General features: G+C 44.5%; 1 protein-coding gene across 2 annotated transcripts; it reads right to left on the bottom strand.

The window, feature by feature from the left end:
* Nucleotides 1–4,963: 4,963 nt before the first annotated feature.
* On the bottom strand, nucleotides 4,964–17,487 carry LOC147904897 (uncharacterized). 2 transcript variants are annotated; one of them, XM_087396929.1, is made up of 4 exons: nucleotides 17,359–17,487; nucleotides 17,134–17,272; nucleotides 14,615–15,447; nucleotides 4,964–5,682 (listed from the first exon to the last, which is right to left on the bottom strand). In XM_087396929.1, the coding sequence occupies exons 3-4, from the start codon at nucleotides 15,436–15,438 to the stop codon at nucleotides 5,679–5,681; spliced, it is 828 nt and encodes a 275-aa protein (XP_087253055.1). In that variant the 5' UTR covers nucleotides 15,439–15,447; nucleotides 17,134–17,272; nucleotides 17,359–17,487; the 3' UTR covers nucleotides 4,964–5,678. The 2 variants fall into 2 exon arrangements, with proteins under 2 accessions (XP_087253055.1, XP_087253046.1); XM_087396920.1 differs by having other exon boundaries at nucleotides 14,615–15,441.
* Nucleotides 17,488–18,668: the final 1,181 nt, after the last annotated feature.

Raw genomic sequence — 18,668 nt, 5'->3', positions numbered from 1 at the left:
GCCAGTGTGCTACATGTTATTTTCTTAAGGTCCACTACAATATCAATGCTTTCATGTCTAATGGTGCATCTAACGAACATTGAGGAAGAGAGTAGAAATCCAAGATCTAGAGTTTCTTCATAGAGTATAAGACTATTTCATTAGGCTATCTACAATGGAAGAAGGAGATGTTTGCATCTTCTAACACCTCACATCTTGACATGCAAAAATTGCCTTAAAAATGACTCATTTGCAACAATTTTACTTCAATCAAATAGATCATCTGCATCACGCTTACCTCCTTGGGTTCTTCATGATCATAATTGCTCTAAAACTGCACTAAAAATAGATCCATAGAAATTGCTAGGCTTTGAAACACATGAGTTAGGCATTTTGAATTCATCATTGCCAACAACGATTACAAAGGCTTCATCATCCCTTCTGACCAAAGCTTGCCATTATGGATCCACTCATGATTCCATATGTTTCTCTAGCCAATCTTTAAATCCATACATCGATTCTTAAATTTGAATTGAAATTTTTCAATTATATCCTCCTTCTTGTCATCTCTCAAGAGCCCCATCCTAGTCAATATGACCCATAGCACCACTTGTTGTGAGTTTGTATGGAGAGTTCATCCCATTAGGATATGTTCACCTACCCTTTCTCAATGGAAAGCTCCAATTAATGGAGATCCAAGGGATTGACAACTACCAAAGATTAATCTATCCATGGCAAAAAATGATGCTATGTTCCAATCCACTTCTTCTTATGAGAGTTGCCACATCCAAATGAGTCATACCTTTGACGATGACATTGGTTTTTATACATTGATTTTATTTCATGCACCCTTTCCGACCATATCAAGCTACTTGCTCATCAAATCTAAAGCTTCAACATTGCCCCATAAACTGGGCATTCTTCCTCTCGTAGATTAGTTTAGATATTTATGTTCAAAGTACTCTAGATCGTAGGTCCATTCTATGACAAATAATTGAAAGCATTTAGAATAGGGGCTCATGAGCACTCTCAATATGCTCTTGGAACAATTTGTTGGCACCCTCCTCTACAATCATGCTACTACTCCTTTGTTTAGTTCTCTCTATAAGATCATTATGTTCATCATCATGGTACATCCCAGCAATGCCTTAGATCATTCATAATTTCTCTTTAGTCACAACAAAAGCCCTTCACATTAGTTTTCAATCAGTAAGCTTCTTGGGGTATCACAAATACAAGCTTCTTCAATGACTATTGCCATCAACTATGACTTCGAAAACCTCCAATTATGGATGATTTCTAACTACAACTCTCAATACGTCAACTACTACATCCCTTACCGTCACCATATCCCCTTTAAACCTTGTAGAAATTAGCATGCTCTATCCTCTCTTGAGGCATTTGTTCTTCTGAAATAACAAAATCAAAGTAGAACTTTGAGAATCACCTTCTAGGTTCTTGACATTGCATTCTGATGGCAACTTCAGATTGTATGTGTACGAGTCGACACCCTATTAGCTAGATAAACACGTCTGGCAACAAAAACAAGACTTTGACATTCCGAGAGGATTTGACACAATCAATTTGCCTCATCTTCGAATGGTTATAGCCGTCTTATTTGTTGATCTCAATGCAAGGATTGTACTCTTTTTGGCAAAATCCCCAAATGTGGAGCAACCTACAAGCATAAGACTACTATAAATCACTTGCACCGAGTACCTGGAGCACCCACAAGCCAAAAAGATGGGAAATCTACAATTTCAAGTTGTTTGGAGCAATCAACAAGCTAATTCTGAAAGAAACACAGAAAATAGGAGCTGTTCAGAGACTTATTTCTGCATTTGTGTCCTCTAGGAAGCTCCAGAAGAATGGGCGATTGGGCATTTTTAGTTTTTGAGCTATCTGAATGCCCCCAAGTGCAAATTTGAGGCCTCAATGAGTGAAAATAGTGCTGCAGCAACTCAAATACAGCCAAAACTTTGACGATTCTTACACAAGAGAAGTCGCCCCAATAGAAATCAGCTCTTATGTATGATCTTTCATGATGAAAGTGCTAAAAATGAATCCAGAATGCCTCCAAGGCTAGCGGCGAGTTCTAGGACATAAGGTACAGATCTGAAATCAGCATTTTTGTGAGCTCTTCCTGATCAGGAAGCTGACGGGGATGCTTGGGTGTGTAGGACACCGCACTCAAATACCAGATGAAGGTTATGAGGATGCAAAGAGCAAGAGGAAGCACACAGTGAAGGTTGAAGTTGAATACGTAGATTGCAAGAAGTGAGAACATGAGGAAACCCTACATAGGATAGGGTTTAGTGCTTGCTAAGATTAAGCACAAAGTGCCTAATAAGCATATAAATATAGAACTACTACACTATTACAAGGTCATGTGGACCATTACTAAGCCAAGGGGTAAAAACCTCCGCTAACTGGAGTAAAAAGTACCCAAGGCTCATCCCGGATTTCTTTGGCTCTATATATCCCAACAACACACAAGTAAACATGCAATAGTTGCCATGCAACCAAGAGTAAAGGTGCAAATAGAGTGCGGGCTCATTTATTGGAAGTGCAGTATAATGGCATCTCTATTTTCCCATCATTGTTAACTATAGAGATGGCATGTTTGCATACTTTTGTAGATAGGTTGATGGTGCATTTGCATGGGCTGTGATGCTTGATCCTAGAGCAAGCTCATTGACAGATGATCGTGATGCAAGTTCTTCTACAATTGCTTCTATTACTACATCTTTGTCAGCACCATTGTTTGGTGGTAGAGGGGAAGCCAAGGTTTAGATGCACATAGAAGAGCGACACGTAGCTCTTCTTTGAGAATTAATGGTAGAGCAACAATGTCTCATTTCTTTTATGGTGCAGGTGTGTCAATGGTAAAAGCATGTGATCCTTACTTCATTGATATGGTGAAGGAGATTTTGCAAATTTTGGAGCATCATATACTCATCCCTCATCTAAGGCCTTGTGCACTACATTCTTGCAATCAAAGAAGTCAACCATAGAGCAAGCATTGACTCCAATTAGAGATATGGCAGAGATGTGGTGTCACAATCATCGAAGATGGATGGAGTGATAATAGGAACTGCTCTATTCAAGGCATCATTGCATTTTTAAGAGAGAGAAGCTTTTTCATAAAAGCCATTGATAATTCACAAGAAAATATTGCATACAATTTGGCTACCATTTGGATGGAGGCAATTGTGTATGAGTGCAAATAATGTGGTGTAATTTGTTTAGATGGTGACAATTGCCAATAGGGTTGCAAGCAAGATTATTGAGAACATCTATCCTCATATATGCTTCACTCCTTGAATGGCACATCGGCTAAATAATATTTTGAAAGATATTGGTAGAAATGAACAAATAGTACCAACCATTGAGGTACTACACAAATTGTTAATTTTATCACTTGCCACCAATACTTTTTGGCCAGTTTTACTATCATGTGTTCAAGGCATCCTACTCATTCATCATCAAGGCAATTGGATCTCCCAAACATGTACTACGTCCAAACCAAAGGAAGGATCCTGGTCTTTTGAGGGAATTTCTTATCCTTTCCTCGTAGGTACATATTGGATCCAAGAGGAGCAATACCTACATCACCTTCAAACAAATCTTGCTATCGGAGATGGCTTTAGAAATGGAACCAGTTGCATCAAGAATTTCAAACAAACATAATATACATGTGACAATCTTGACAAGGTGGAGAGACCTAAAGCATCACGATTCTCATTCAAGGGATCATTATAAAAGCAAATGCATGAAGAATTCTCAAACAACAATAATAGTCACAAGTGTGACAATCCTCATTAGATGGTAGAGACCTAAAGCATCATGATTTTCATTCAAGGGACCATTATACAAGCAAATGGATCTTTCTTTTGTTGTGCCAACAAACCACAAACAAATCACCACCAAGACGTCTTGACATGATTTTTTCCCATTGCCAAATCCCATCTTCAACTCTATTATGACAGCAATCACCTTGACATGTTTGGCCACAACCAAGCTCAATGGAGCTTAGGAAAGAAAAGATGAACGTTGGGCTTCTAGCACATAAGAGCAAGGAAACGTAATAGGAAAAAACCAAATCACGAAAAGAAAAAAAACTCGGAAGCTTGGGTATTCCTATGCTCCTCTTGCAAAGCAAACTTAATATTACATATTGCTTTGGTTTTCGCATAAATCTTTTCTTTTCTTTTAGCTTTTGCATTTGTACTTTGCTTTTCTTCCATTTGTAGCTATAGCTTTGTAATTTCTACTGTAAGATTAAAATACAATCAAAAAATCAAAACATGACATGTGGCTCAACAAGGGTTGAGAGATTCAAAACTTGGCCTAGGTTGGCCATGTAAAGATCTCCTCTATTTGGCATTGTATGTTCATCAATGTGCATATAAAAAATTGTAGCAAAATCAAGCATCTTGGAGGTTTCCAACTCCCCATAGCATCCCTTCTTTCCCCTTCTATCTTCTATTATAGTCATGAAAGGTGAGTAGCAAGCATATGCGTCCACAAGCTAGTAAGCTTTGTGTTTCTGATTACTTAATTGACCCACCTCTTCCTAGATGCATGCACTTTTGACAAGGAATGCATTTTACAAGGCAATTACGTGTGAAGTGTTTACATGCCTTCAATTTATAAGATGTATACATGAAAAAGAAAGAAGCTAGAATATGCAACATGTGTGCCTTAAATTGATTGCCAATTTATGTACACCTACATTTCCTAATAATATGACACACAAAAGAGAGTAAAAACTTGGAAGGACGGAAAAACTCAATCTACAAGAGGACAGAGAATGCTCACAAGCATTACCTTAGATATGAGAGGAGGATGATTCAAGTATGCATTTAGGTGATGTTGTTAGTGGAAACGCTTGAAAAGGAACAAGGAAAGTTGGACATGGCAAGAGGTTCTTTTCCTTTACCCACAGCTTATTGTGTAGGGGAGTCGTGACTGTGGGCAGGGATCCAACATACGCGCACAAGGTCATTAGGTCCCCTGCACCCTTAGACATAAGACATGTTACTGGAGCATTCTTCTTCACAAAGTCTGGACAGCGGAATTTTTATACCTCTAGAATATATCCCTATCAAAGGGCTCTCAACTAGGTATGGATAAATTTAAGATAGCAATTTGAGAAAACTAAAGAACATAAATAGCAAGTGGGCACCCCTTCCTAATTTCGAGCTAGGGATCCAGTCTTAAATAGGATGCATTGCGTAAGCCTCTTCCCTGGTTCTCAGTCACATGAAGACTAAATGTAGGCATTTATTTAGTTTCCAAGACTCTGAAAAAAATAATGTAACGAGTTATTGACCACTGAAATATCTACAATCTTAAAAGCATATCTTTTTCAAATTCAACCTTGAACCTTGACGTCCTGATGATAAAAACAGCACAACACTGGAAAAAGTTTTCTTTGCCCATCACTGTAAAAGCTAGAGTGTGCCACATCTGCTATCCATGCATTAGTCTAGAAGGCAACTAAAGCACCCATGGATTGTACACTCTTTGCCCATCACTGTAAAAGCTAGAGTGTGCCACATCTGCTGTCCATGCATTAGTCTAGAAGGCAACTAAAGCACCCATGAATTGTACACTCTTTGCCAAAAATTTTGGAATCGCATCTGAATCTCCACAGAAGTCGAAGGTGGTGAGTTATAGTATCAACTGCACTCCTGCTACCTGTCAAAATACAAATCACTTCATCAGTAAATCTTGGAAGAAAGTGCCCTTTCCCAGAATGCACTGAAGAGAAGTTTCTCTAGAAAACCTTGTTTTGACATGTATAGCATGTTTACATACAAATGCTGTTGGAAAGGTCACCTTCCCATCTGTCACCCCCATATGAGGAGAGCATGGGGGAGGGAGACCTAGGGCAGAACCCAACAGAAAATGAGAGAAAGGGGCTGCCACATAGACAGCATCATGGCTGGCATGAGGGCAGCACATCTAGGACTGTTAAGGGCAGGACACAGGGCCAGGAAAGTACGGAGCAGAAGCAAGACAGTCTGGGACAGATTGCGGAGGGTCTAGGACATGGAGGCGCACTGTTTGCACAGGCACAGACATGGCAGGGAGTGCAGGCTCAGATCTGCAGCAAGGAATGTGACTGTCAGTGGGCAGGTGGCAGGCCTTTTATAGGCTGCATATTTGCCTTGAATGGAGGGCCCAAAGCCCTGGAAGTTTCGGCCATAAAAGGCCTGACTTGTGAGCCCTTTAAGGGCGGTTTTTTACAGACCGAGTCGGTTTTTACAGACTGGTCGGTTTTTTGGTGCAGGCCTTGGGGCCTATATAAGGAGGCCATTCAGGCCTCATTTCATCATCATCTGGAGCAGCAATTCCACCAGCAGAAGGAGCAGCAGCAGGGCTATCTTTGGGCCTACAGTCAGGAGGAGAAAGTAGTACCTTGTGCTGCAGACTTGGCTTGCAGGAAGCTGCCCACCTAGACTGGTTTCCAGACAGCAAGGTGGAGAAGATCATTCTAGACGGAAAGTCTACTTACGCTCGAGGTGGAGCACGTGGACTCTAGTCTAGAGATAGCCAGCAGATAGGAGAAGGACTTTTGTGGTAAGATCAGAGGACCACACCATTGGTGGGACTCTAGATCTGTCTCTTTTGTATTGTGTCCATAGTTGTGGACGGAAATATATTATAAGGTGGTTTCTCTATCTGGTTTGGTTCATTGTCTATTGATGAGTCTGCACACCTATTGAATGCACATAAGTAAAGAAGTTTGTGATTCCACACCCACACTGCACACTGTGTGAGCTCCTGGGCATTACTATAAGTCTTCCGCTGCGTGTACCCTCCGTTGGGTATTTTCTAACTTGGTATCAGAGCCCAAGTAGGAGGCTCACAGGTGTGGGAGCCTGAAGGCAGGGACCTTGCTGAAGGACGACCCTCATTCAGAAGCTCTAGGGAATCGACTTCCACGACTGGAGGATTGTGCCCTTGCGAGAAGGAGGGTGACTCAGGTTCAGTCAGGTGCGTTCAGAGTTCTAGTTTACTGAAATTGAGTTTGGTTGACTTTGCTGAGTGGTATATACAGCAGAGATGTCGACAGCCTCTTCAGCCCCTGCTATCCCTTCCTCCTCCTCCAGTTTTCTCTCTTTCACTATCCCTAACTTTGGAGAGTCTCGGAACCTGGACGGGACTAATTACCCGATCTGGAAAGTGAAGATCCGGAGTCATTTAGTGGCTCGGAAGTTGTGGAAGCTGACCACGGGAGAGGAGTCGAAGCCGGAAGACATGGTGGACAGTAAAGGGAAGGTACTCATGGCAGTAGACAGAGAAGAGCTTGAAGCTTGGGAAGAAAGAGATGCCCATGCCCTGGCAATAATCATAGGGACTACGGCGGACTCTGTTCTTCCGCATATCCAGCTGGCCGAGACGTCAGTAGAGGCGTGGGCCACCCTGAAGGATCTGTACGAGACAGATAATACCTCCCGGATCGTGCTTCTTCAACATCAACTCTACAATCTTGATATGGAAGAAGGCGATACGGTACACAGCCATTTGACAAAGGTCAAGGTGGTGCGGGATCAGCTGGCAGCAACTGGTCAGAAGACAGACTCATGCCATCTAGCCTTGATGGTACTGAGGAGACTGCCTCGGAGTTTCAAGAGCTTTGTTACATCTGTGACAGCAGGACAGAGGACCAAACCTCTGACATTTGAGGAGTTGTGTCCATTACTGCTACAGGAGGAAGATCGGGAGAAGCTCTACAACGAGGACAAAGACGACAAGGCGATGCTGGTGAAGGATTCCGCAGGTAAGGGAAAGGGCAAGCCTAACAGTGACAAGTCCAATAAAGATGACTCTGATGGCGAGGGGACTTCGAAGAGGAAGCACAAGAAGAAGTGTTTCTATTGTGATACGCCCGGACATTTTGCAAAGGACTGCAGAAAGAAAAAGGCGGATCTGAAAAACAAACAGGAGTCTGACCCAGATTCAGAGGGAAAAGCCAAAACTAATGTGGTAATCGAAGATTTGTTCCTGGTGACATCACCGAGTGTTACCGAGGTCAGGTATGTTGATCCCGAAATCACAGTAAGGATGTCTGACATAGAGATGTGGGTCGACGAGGACTCAGATGCCTTTGTGAAGGTGAAGGACAGTATGGAGCGCTTGGTACCTTCCAGGTGTGTAGCTGTTGACACTGACACGAGGGTGGATTCCATAGAAAGCCCTGGGGTCTCATGGTCAGATGGATGCTGGACTTCAGAAGGGGACAGTACAGGATTACACACGATCTTGGCGGGTGCCTCATTGAGGTACACGGTTTGCTTTCAGAGCGAACATTCAGGCAGTACAACAGTCTGGTATGTATTTGATATTTTGCATTTGAGCCTTTATAGCATGCTGTGGAGAGATTCTGCTCTTCATTTGTCTCAGGTGATAAGAGATTGGAAGGAATTGGCCTTCTTCGAAGGCAGAAGGGGAAGTTTTGGTGCTTCTTCAAATCTCGGACGCAGATTGCTAGAAGGTGGTGGACAAAGAGTACTGAAGCCAGAAGAGTACCTGCTTGAGAACTCAGCGAGAGTTCGTGGTCCAGGTTATCTGGAAATATTCATTGGTTGCAGACCTTGCCAAAGGAAGGACGGGTTGAAACAGACCCTCAGAGCATGGTGCCTGGAAGACTCCAGGATGTTCACTCATTATGAGGAGGACGATTGGAAGATCGTGACGGCTGGGTTGCTCAAGTTCAGAGGCGGGAATGCGACTGAAGGAGGTGGTACCAGGAGGTGCTACCAGAGACGGACCTGTGTACCAGGATGGTGTGCGGAAGCGGAACTGGACCTGGTGGAGCAGGAGCCACTGGATGAAAAGCCAGGAAAAGATTTCGACACCGAAAGGTTCCAGAGGACTACGACCAGGGAGTTACTGGAGCATCTTCATCGACGTGTTGGCATTGGGCTGAGATGTGTCGGTGAGAGGGGGTGTTGGAAAGGTCACCTCCCCATCTGTAAGCCCCCATATGAGGAGAGCATGGGGGAGGGAGACCTAGGGCAGAACCCAACAGAAAATGAGAGAAAGGGGCTGCCACATAGACAGCATCATGGCTGGCATGAGGGCAGCACATCTAGGACTGTTAAGGGCAGGACACAGGGCCAGGAAAGTACGGAGCAGAAGCAAGACAGTCTGGGATGGATTGCGGAGGGTCTAGGACATGGAGGCGCACTGTTTGCACAGGCACAGACATGGCAGGGAGTGCAGGCTCAGATCTGCAGCAAGGAATGTGACTGTCAGTGGGCAGGTGGCAGGCCTTTTATAGGCTGCATATTTGCCTTGAACGGAGGGCCAAAAGCCCTGGAAGTTTGGGCCATAAAAGGCCTGACTTGTGAGCCCTTTAAGGGCGGTTTTTTACAGACTGAGTCGGTTTTTACAGACTGGTCGGTTTTTTGGTGCAGGCCTTGGGGCCTATATAAGGAGGCCATTCAGGCCTCATTTCATCATCATCTGGAGCAGCAATTCCACCAGCAGAAGGAGCAGCAGCAGGGCTATCTTTGGGCCTACAGTCAGGAGGAGAAAGTAGTACCTTGTGCTGCAGACTTGGCTTGCAGGAAGCTGCCCACCTAGACTGGTTTCCAGACAGCAAGGTGGAGAAGATCATTCTAGACGGAAAGTCTACTTACGCTCGAGGTGGAGCACGCGGACTCTAGTCTAGAGATAGCCAACAGATAGGAGAAGGACTTTTGTGGTAAGATCAGAGGACCACACCATTGGGATCTGTCTCTTTTGTATTGTGTCCATAGTTGTGGACGGAAATATATTATAAGGTGGTTTCTCTATCTGGTTTGGTTCATTGTCTATTGATGAGTCTGCACACCTATTGAATGCACATAAGTAAAGAAGTTTGTGATTCCACACCCACACCGCACACTGTGTGAGCTCCTGGGCATTACTATAAGTCTTCCGCTGCGTGTACCCTCCGTTGGGTATTTTCTAACTTGGTATCAGAGCCCAAGTAGGAGGCTCACAGGTGTGGGAGCCTGAAGGCAGGGACCTTGCTGAAGGACGACCCTCATTCAGAAGCTCTAGGGAATCGACTTCCACGACTGGAGGATTGTGCCCTTGCGAGAAGGAGGGTGACTCAGGTTCAGTCAGGTGCGTTCAGAGTTCTGGTTTACTGAAATTGAGTTTGGTTGACTTTGCTGAGCGGTATATACAGCAGAGATGTCGACAGCCTCTTCAGCCCCCTTCCTCCTCCTCCAGTTTTCTCTCTTTCACTATCCCTAACTTTGGAGAGTCTCGAAACCTGGACGGGACTAATTACCCGATCTGGAAAGTGAAGATCCGGAGTCATTTAGTGGCTCGGAAGTTGTGGAAGCTGACCACGGGAGAGGAGTCGAAGCCGGAAGACATGGTGGACAGTAAAGGGAAGGTACTCATGGCAGTAGACAGAGAAGAGCTTGAAGCTTGGGAAGAAAGAGATGCCCATGCCCTGGCAATAATCATAGGGACTACGGCGGACTCTGTTCTTCCGCATATCCAGCTGGCCGAGACGTCAGTAGAGGCGTGGGCCACCCTGAAGGATCTGTACGAGACAGATAATACCTCTCGGATCGTGCTTCTTCAGCATCAACTCTACAATCTTGATATGGAAGAAGGCGATACGGTACACAGCCATTTGACAAAGGCCAAGGTGGTGCGGGATCAGCTGGCAGCAATTGGTCAGAAGACAGACTCATGCCATCTGGCCTTGATGGTACGAGGAGACTGCCTCGGAGTTTCAAGAGCTTTGTTACGGCTGTGACAGCAGGACAGAGGACCAAACCTCATGCATTTGAGGAGTTGTGTCCATTACTGCTACAGGAGGAAGCTCGGGAGAAGCTCTACAACGAGGACAAAGACGACAAGGCGATGCTGGTGAAGGATTCCGCAGGTAAGGGAAAGGGCAAGCCTAACAGTGGCAAGTCCAATAAAGATGACTCTGATGACGAGGGGACTTCGAAGAGGAAGCACAAGAAGAAGTGTTTCTATTGTGATACGCCCGGACATTTTGCAAAGGACTGCAGAAAGAAAAAGGCGGATCTGAAAAACAAACAGGAGTCTGACCCAGATTCAGAGGGAAAAGCCAAAACTAATGTGGTAATCGAAGATTTGTTCCTGGTGACATCACCGAGTGTTACCGAGGTCAGGTATGTTGATCCCGAAATCACAGTAAGGATGTCTGACATAGAGATGTGGGTCGACGAGGACTCAGATGCCTTTGTGAAGGTGAAGGACAGTATGGAGCGCTTGGTACCTTCCAGGTGTGTAGCTGTTGACACTGACACGAGGGTGGATTCCATAGAAAGCCCTGGGGTCTCATGGTCAGATGGATGCTGGACTTCAGAAGGGGACAGTACAGGATTACACACGATCTTGGCGGGTGCCTCATTGAGGTACACGGTTTGCTTTCAGAGCGAACATTCAGGCAGTACAACAGTCTGGTATGTATTTGATATTTTGCATTTGAGCCTTTATAGCATGCTGTGGAGAGATTCTGCTCTTCATTTGTCTCAGGTGATAAGAGATTGGAAGGAATTGGCCTTCTTCGAAGGCAGAAGGGGAAGTTTTGGTGCTTCTTCAAATCTCGGACGCAGATTGCTAGAAGGTGGTGGACAAAGAGTACTGAAGCCAGAAGAGTACCTGCTTGAGAACTCAGCGAGAGTTCGTGGTCCAGGTTATCTGGAAATATTCATTGGTTGCAGACCTTGCCAAAGGAAGGACGGGTTGAAACAGACCCTCAGAGCATGGTGCCTGGAAGACTCCAGGATGTTCACTCATTATGAGGAGGACGATTGGAAGATCGTGACGGCTGGGTTGCTCAAGTTCAGAGGCGGGAATGCGACTGAAGGAGGTGGTACCAGGAGGTGCTACCAGAGACGGACCTGTGTACCAGGATGGTGTGCGGAAGCGGAACTGGACCTGGTGGAGCAGGAGCCACTGGATGAAAAGCCAGGAAAAGATTTCGACACCGAAAGGTTCCAGAGGACTACGACCAGGGAGTTACTGGAGCATCTTCATCGACGTGTTGGCATTGGGCTGAGATGTGTCGGTGAGAGGGGGTGTTGGAAAGGTCACCTCCCCATCTGTAAGCCCCCATATGAGGAGAGCATGGGGGAGGGAGACCTAGGGCAGAACCCAACAGAAAATGAGAGAAAGGGGCTGCCACATAGACAGCATCATGGCTGGCATGAGGGCAGCACATCTAGGACTGTTAAGGGCAGGACACAGGGCCAAGAAAGTACGGAGCAGAAGCAAGACAGTCTGGGACAGATTGCGGAGGGTCTAGGACATGGAGGCGCACTGTTTGCACAGGCACAGACATGGCAGGGAGTGCAGGCTCAGATCTGCAGCAAGGAATGTGACTGTCAGTGGGCAGGTGGCAGGCCTTTTATAGGCTGCATATTTGCCTTGAATGGAGGGCCAAAAGCCCTGGAAGTTTGGGCCATAAAAGGCCTGACTTGTGAGCCCTTTAAGGGCGGTTTTTTACAGACTGAGTCGGTTTTTACAGACTGAGTCGGTTTTTACAGACTGGTCGGTTTTTTGGTGCAGGCCTTGGGGCCTATATAAGGAGGCCATTCAGGCCTCATTTCATCATCATCTGGAGCAGCAATTCCACCAGCAGAAGGAGCAGCAGCAGGGCTATCTTTGGGCCTACAGCCAGGAGGAGAAAGTAGTACCTTGTGCTGCAGACTTGGCTTGCAGGAAGCTGCCCACCTAGACTGGTTTCCAGACAGCAAGGTGGAGAAGATCATTCTAGACGGAAAGTCTACTTACGCTCGAGGTGGAGCACGCGGACTCTAGTCTAGAGATAGCCAGCAGATAGGAGAAGGACTTTTGTGGTAAGATCAGAGGACCACACCATTGGTGGGACTCTGGATCTGTCTCTTTTGTATTGTGTCCATAGTTGTGGACGGAAATATATTATAAGGTGGTTTCTCTATCTGGTTTGGTTCATTGTCTATTGATGAGTCTGCACACCTATTGAATGCACATAAGTAAAGAAGTTTGTGATTCCACACCCACACCGCACACTGTGTGAGCTCCTGGGCATTACTATAAGTCTTCCGCTGCGTGTACCCTCCGTTGGGTATTTTCTAACAAATGCTCCATATCATGCCAAGTAGCCAGAAATAGTCACTTCAAGCTTTATTACTTCAAGCCCATACAAAAAAGAAGAGTCAATAATTAGCCCTCAAACCTCCCATGTTTACAACATAATGATGAAACCCCAAGTTTTCCAAACAAGAAAAAACGTGCATTTGTCTCACATCTAGGTAAGAAGGCAGTCTTCTTGAGTAGATTGCATGCCTTCAACCAAGGTTCCCTACTCAATTAGATGCACTGATGTGTACCATCAGCAATTATAACTGACCACAGCATGCAGCATCACCCACTGGAGGAGGATTACATCGGCTAAAGCTTCCATACTACCTGGTTCTGCTGAGGGTCCTATATTTGCCACCAGTGCTGAAGTCTATATTAGCAAGTAGTTCCAAACAAGAGGTTAATCGATTATGTCAAGTATGGCCCTTTCTCCTCGAACTGCAAGGTCACAGCCTTGCATGCTGGCTAACCAAAGGAAAAAAAAGCGCTCACAAAGCTGCTTTTTTTTCAAGGAAAGGACATTATGATTACAAGAAACAAAGTACAGAGAAGGCCACATCAGCAAATGAGTGCTGAAATAAAGCAGATGCTGTGAATGGACCCTGCAAATGAGAGCTGAAATACAGCAACCACCCAACTCATGGTTGATTGCATCTGCTATCTAATATAAAAGAAGCTCAGTTTGGTTGGGCAGTATAGCCAGTATATGCTTCTGGGGACTCTGCTGAAATGGCCTGGAGTGACATCTGCTTGCGCACTAGGTACAAAGCTGCTTGCGCACTTGAGATCTGTCAAGCTCTGATACTGCCTATGATCTCCCAAACGAGATCCCCCTATAGGAATGGGGGCCCCTAGGCTGCGTTCAGCAAGCACAATGCAAACTGCATCACCATCCTGGATGGCGATGTGGACGCAGAGGCAGTGGCAACCTAGAAGAGCCCTGGTGAAGAACATAGGCATCCCTGATAAACATGCTCAGTAATGTTACAGTCCCATAGGCAATGCTATGGTGACTCAAGAAAGCGACTCACACAAAATGTCGTTGATCTGCATCTGCTGAAGTGCACGGCTCACCGTGCAATCATGCAAGAGATCCGCTACCAGGCTGCCAGCCACACAAACTTTGCACCAAAAGAGCTCTGTTGATGGGGGGGGGGGGGGGGGTGGTATACTGTTGAGTGAGGCATTCTCTCTCACATTACAGGGGCCATTAGGATGGATCCTACACCTGATGCATGCACTTGCTGAGGTCCCAATAAACCTCTACTAAGGGCTGCTCCTCCCATAATCAGACACTACTTATTGATGGGATCGACTTGTTCTATTGTCCATATCTTCCCCAAGCATGCCACCAAACTCCATCCTCTGTTATTGTAGCTCCCCTGATAATACATTGATCCAAGTAAGACATTCAGATTCAAATATTTCCAACAATGATCAAGATGTCATCATGTTCTATTCATTTTAACCATAAGAAGAATGAAGGAGAAATATGCAAGACAACAGAAGGGCTTACTTGAAAAGTTGCTTGAAGTGAATCCTAGCACGGTTCATCTCCACTATGTTCTCACTGGTCAATTTCTTCTCCTTTTCTTGTTGTTTCTTGATCAGGTCAGAAATGAGAGGGATGGTTGCCTGAATCAAGGGATTCAGCAACTCATATTTTGGAGCCACGTACTGCAGCACACTAAGTGCATTTATCGCAGTCTCAATGTCTGCTGCAATGAAGGAAAAGGGATTCGACTTTTGATGGCGCTGCTTCGTCATTTTGTACACTTCGCTCCATGCAAAGATGATGTGCTCACTCCATGTGCACGCATCCTTCAAATTCGGAAGATCAGGATGGTCTAGCAAAGCCATCTCACATGAAAGTTCAAAAACCTCCTTGCACAAGTGTAGGTCCATTTTGCTTGTAGATGTGACAAACTCTTCCTTCAATGCAGTAAAGATTCCAAAGCATAACCTACCAAAGCTGCCCAAAGAATCTTTTTCCTTAATGTTGCTAAGAAGGCGGTCGAGACTCCTAGCGTACATCTGCATGTTGCTGATGCTTTGGTATGCAGCATTGAGTTTCTCCTCCATGATGAGTACAGCTTCCACTACTATCACCAACTCTGAACAGCCTGCCTGTGCAAGGGCCAGGTTTTTTTCAGCATCATTCCTCACCCTGGTGTGTGTTATGAGAGTCTCATTACATTGTAGGACTGGATCAACCACCTCAGCAACATCAATCTTGATCGCTTTGTAGAGAGGAACTTGCTCCTCTGCACAAAGATCAATAAGGCGTTTCCTTTCACTCACTTTCTGTGGAGTCCCATAATAAACCCTGTGCAGCTCCATAGCCTAAAACTGCATTGCATTAGATCTCTCTCTCTCTCTCTCTCTCTCTCTCTCTCTTCTCTCTCTCTCTCTCTTTCTCTCTCTCTCACACACATACACACACACACACACACACACACTCTTTTCTTCCTTGTTCTTTCCAGAGGACTGTGTACGTGTGTTCTACCATATGAAAGCCATTTGTATCCAAACATGAGCCAGATATTGACCAGAATTTGATATTTTTGAGAAGGAGAGCATTGCAGATGTCAGCTGTATACTAGCAGAAGATTTTAGTTAATGGCCAGGCACATTTTTTTAATGAGCTATTATAATATTGCATGAAACAAGAATAAAAAATGCACATAATGTAATTGGGAACAACTAAAAGTTAGAGGATCCCATGGTAGAGCATTGCATTATAAAAACAGATGTATCAAAATATAACCATTGAGCGTTTCTATGGTATTGATTGAATATTGGCATATATTTATTACACAGACAGTCATAAGAAAAACATAATAGCAGCAACATAGACCTCCTCAGGCACCCTTAAAATATTTCATCTAACTCTTTGACCAAAATTCATGACATGAATAGTTTCATTATCACGGGGCATTGTTGAAAATTTTAATTCTCACAACATTAGCACTCATACACAAACACATCACATTGGACAAATTTCACAAACAAACAATATGAATTGCAGTTGCGAGAGTGACTATTCACAACGTTACTAAACCTATACTGAATAGGTAACACATCCAAATACCAAGTGGCATTCCCCAACCCTCCCCAACGTTAGATGGGTTTGGTCCACTCTGCCCACTAATATGGAGGGCTAGGAATAAAAGATGCGTCAGAATCAGCAAACAGAATGGCTCGTAAAGTGGATCATCAGGAGCATCCTGAATCCACAAGATGTCCGGGCAATTTCGCTTCATAGGAAGGTGGAAAGTTTCACACTAAAAGACGCCCCAAACTGGATGAGTCTTGCCACTTTGATTGCTCTAGCCTAATCAATGCCAAATAAATCCCTCTAGTGGTCGCCCTATGGAATGCACGGAACAACCTAAAAAGGGGCATCAGATTGTCTGAAAATTTTGAATGAACTTAGTCGGCGACTCTGTATAGTGGTCCTTTCTAAATTTCCCAATTGTTTCTCCTTCCCTGTGGAAGCAACCAGGGCTCTGCATGACAAGGGAATCAAGTGCTCTGTATACATATACGGAACCAACAGACAAAAAGGTGGCTACCTTTCTAGCCCCGCCCCCTCCGCCTACCCCTCCTCCTCCTCTCTCTCTCTCGGTCTCTCTGTCTCTCTGTCTGAAACACACCAACACGCATGATTTTCTCCCCCTCTCTCTCTCTCTCTCTCTCTCTCTCTCTCTCTCTCTCTGTGTCTCGCACATAATACACACACTTTTCTTCCTGACCGGTTGGGCACCCCCATTGGTGTCACATATTGCACAGCCCCCTATCCTCCTGTATGTTAACGCAATTGTCCAAACAGGTGTAGCAATCAAAAGCGGTCACACGCCCCGAATCGTTTATGTCAAGGCGATTGCCCAAACCGCACAGGCTTAGCACTCCAAATTGGTCACGAGCCCCTATCCTTTACGTCATCGCAATCTCTCAAACCGCACAGGCTGGTAGCACTCATCGCACATGTGTAGCACTCGAGGGAAAGAAAAAGAGGAAGGAGCAGCAGATTACCATCAAGAAATCGACCTTGAACGATCAATGCAGATGTGAATGGGCCTAACTCGTGGCTCTTTGATAATAATCTAAACAGGGATTCTGGTGCCGGTGATTCCACCACCTCCGAAACGCGTCGGAACAGGGGTTTTGGTGCCTGTAAGTCCATAATAGGCATGAGTTCTCCATGGGACAACGAGGGAGGAGAAAAACCGATTCGGGAGAGCAAAAGCAGCACATCACCAGCAACAAATTCGATCGAAAGGCTTGATACGATGTATGAAGATGGGAAGACGACTTTGACAGGCAAGAATCGCTTGATACGGTCAGTGTAGATTGCTGAGACGATAACGAAGGAGAAGCAAAGCAAAGCAAAGCGGACACGAACATCCTCGTCATCTTTAGCGTCCGCAGGACACGTGGAAGGGGGGAGCTTTTTAATGTGAGCTTTTCTACCATTTCCTTTGTTTTTGCGAGCTTTTCTTAGAAATCCATACGAAAGATGGGGAGGTTAGAAAGAGTGAATGAAAAGCTCACAATATTCATGAAAATTGAAAAAAAGCTCATGACAATAAGCTCACCAAAAAATCACACCCGTGGAAGGGTACGTTTTTGTACAGAAAATCTGAAGACGGAGCCTTGAATTGAAGGGCAGTTATGTAGAAGCACCGTAGTATATAGGGTCAAGGTCTATTTGCATCATGTGGTAGGGACAATCCTCTTTACCTATGTCCTTGCTGCTTGCAGTCCCTCACATAGTAGAATTAATCTACTAGTGTATGGGCGTTTATGAAATTGGAATGTCCAAGCTTTCCACAATAGTAGCAAGTCATTAACCTTCGAGTAATTCTATACTTTTTCTTTCTTGAGATAGTGGTGTATTGTTGTCGCATGACTTCGAGCACTTGAGCCACACATCTAGGATTCATTATAGAGATAGCAAAGGAAATTGGAGCATTGCCAATCACATAGGTTTGATATTATTGAGCGAGTTGCATTTGTGCAGGACCTTGAGGTGCATTTCCCAATGTTCTATGTTGACTTGAGGTTCTCCTCGTGATCTTTGGCAATCATCTATATTGGAACAATGCTTTGAAATTCAACTCTTGGCCACATTTTTTGGTGTAGTACATTCTATCAGGTAGTGTGCATAACCTTTAAATCGGAATCAACATGTGGAAGAATCATCTATGAAAATGCACAAATACATGACAAGATATATCATGAATATCACATGTCTTCACATCCCCATGCCTTATGACTTTCCAATACTCTCAGGGTGGTCACTCTCAATATGTAATGATAGGATGTGAGTGCAACATAAAATTGAAATCCCTTGTAGACGTGTTATTCTAATATAGAAGGGTACCAATCAAAAGGGGGTTGTTAACCATTTTGGTTAACACCTTCACTTTGATGCTCATTTGGGGACACTACTTCCATTTTTATGATGTTATGGTTGACCAAATTTTTTGGGTGTAGGACGTTCTATCAAATAGTGTACATAACCTTTAAATCATCAGAATGAACATGCAAAAGGTTCATCTACACAT

The sequence above is a fragment of the Dipteris shenzhenensis genome, chromosome 2, assembly GCF_047967505.1.
Source record: "Dipteris shenzhenensis isolate YYH24624 ecotype China chromosome 2, Dip_SZ_1.0, whole genome shotgun sequence".
Classification (NCBI taxonomy): domain Eukaryota; kingdom Viridiplantae; phylum Streptophyta; class Polypodiopsida; order Gleicheniales; family Dipteridaceae; genus Dipteris; species Dipteris shenzhenensis.
The sequence above is the reverse complement of the archived record's forward strand: the minus strand, read 5'-3'. Positions and strand labels throughout refer to the sequence as shown.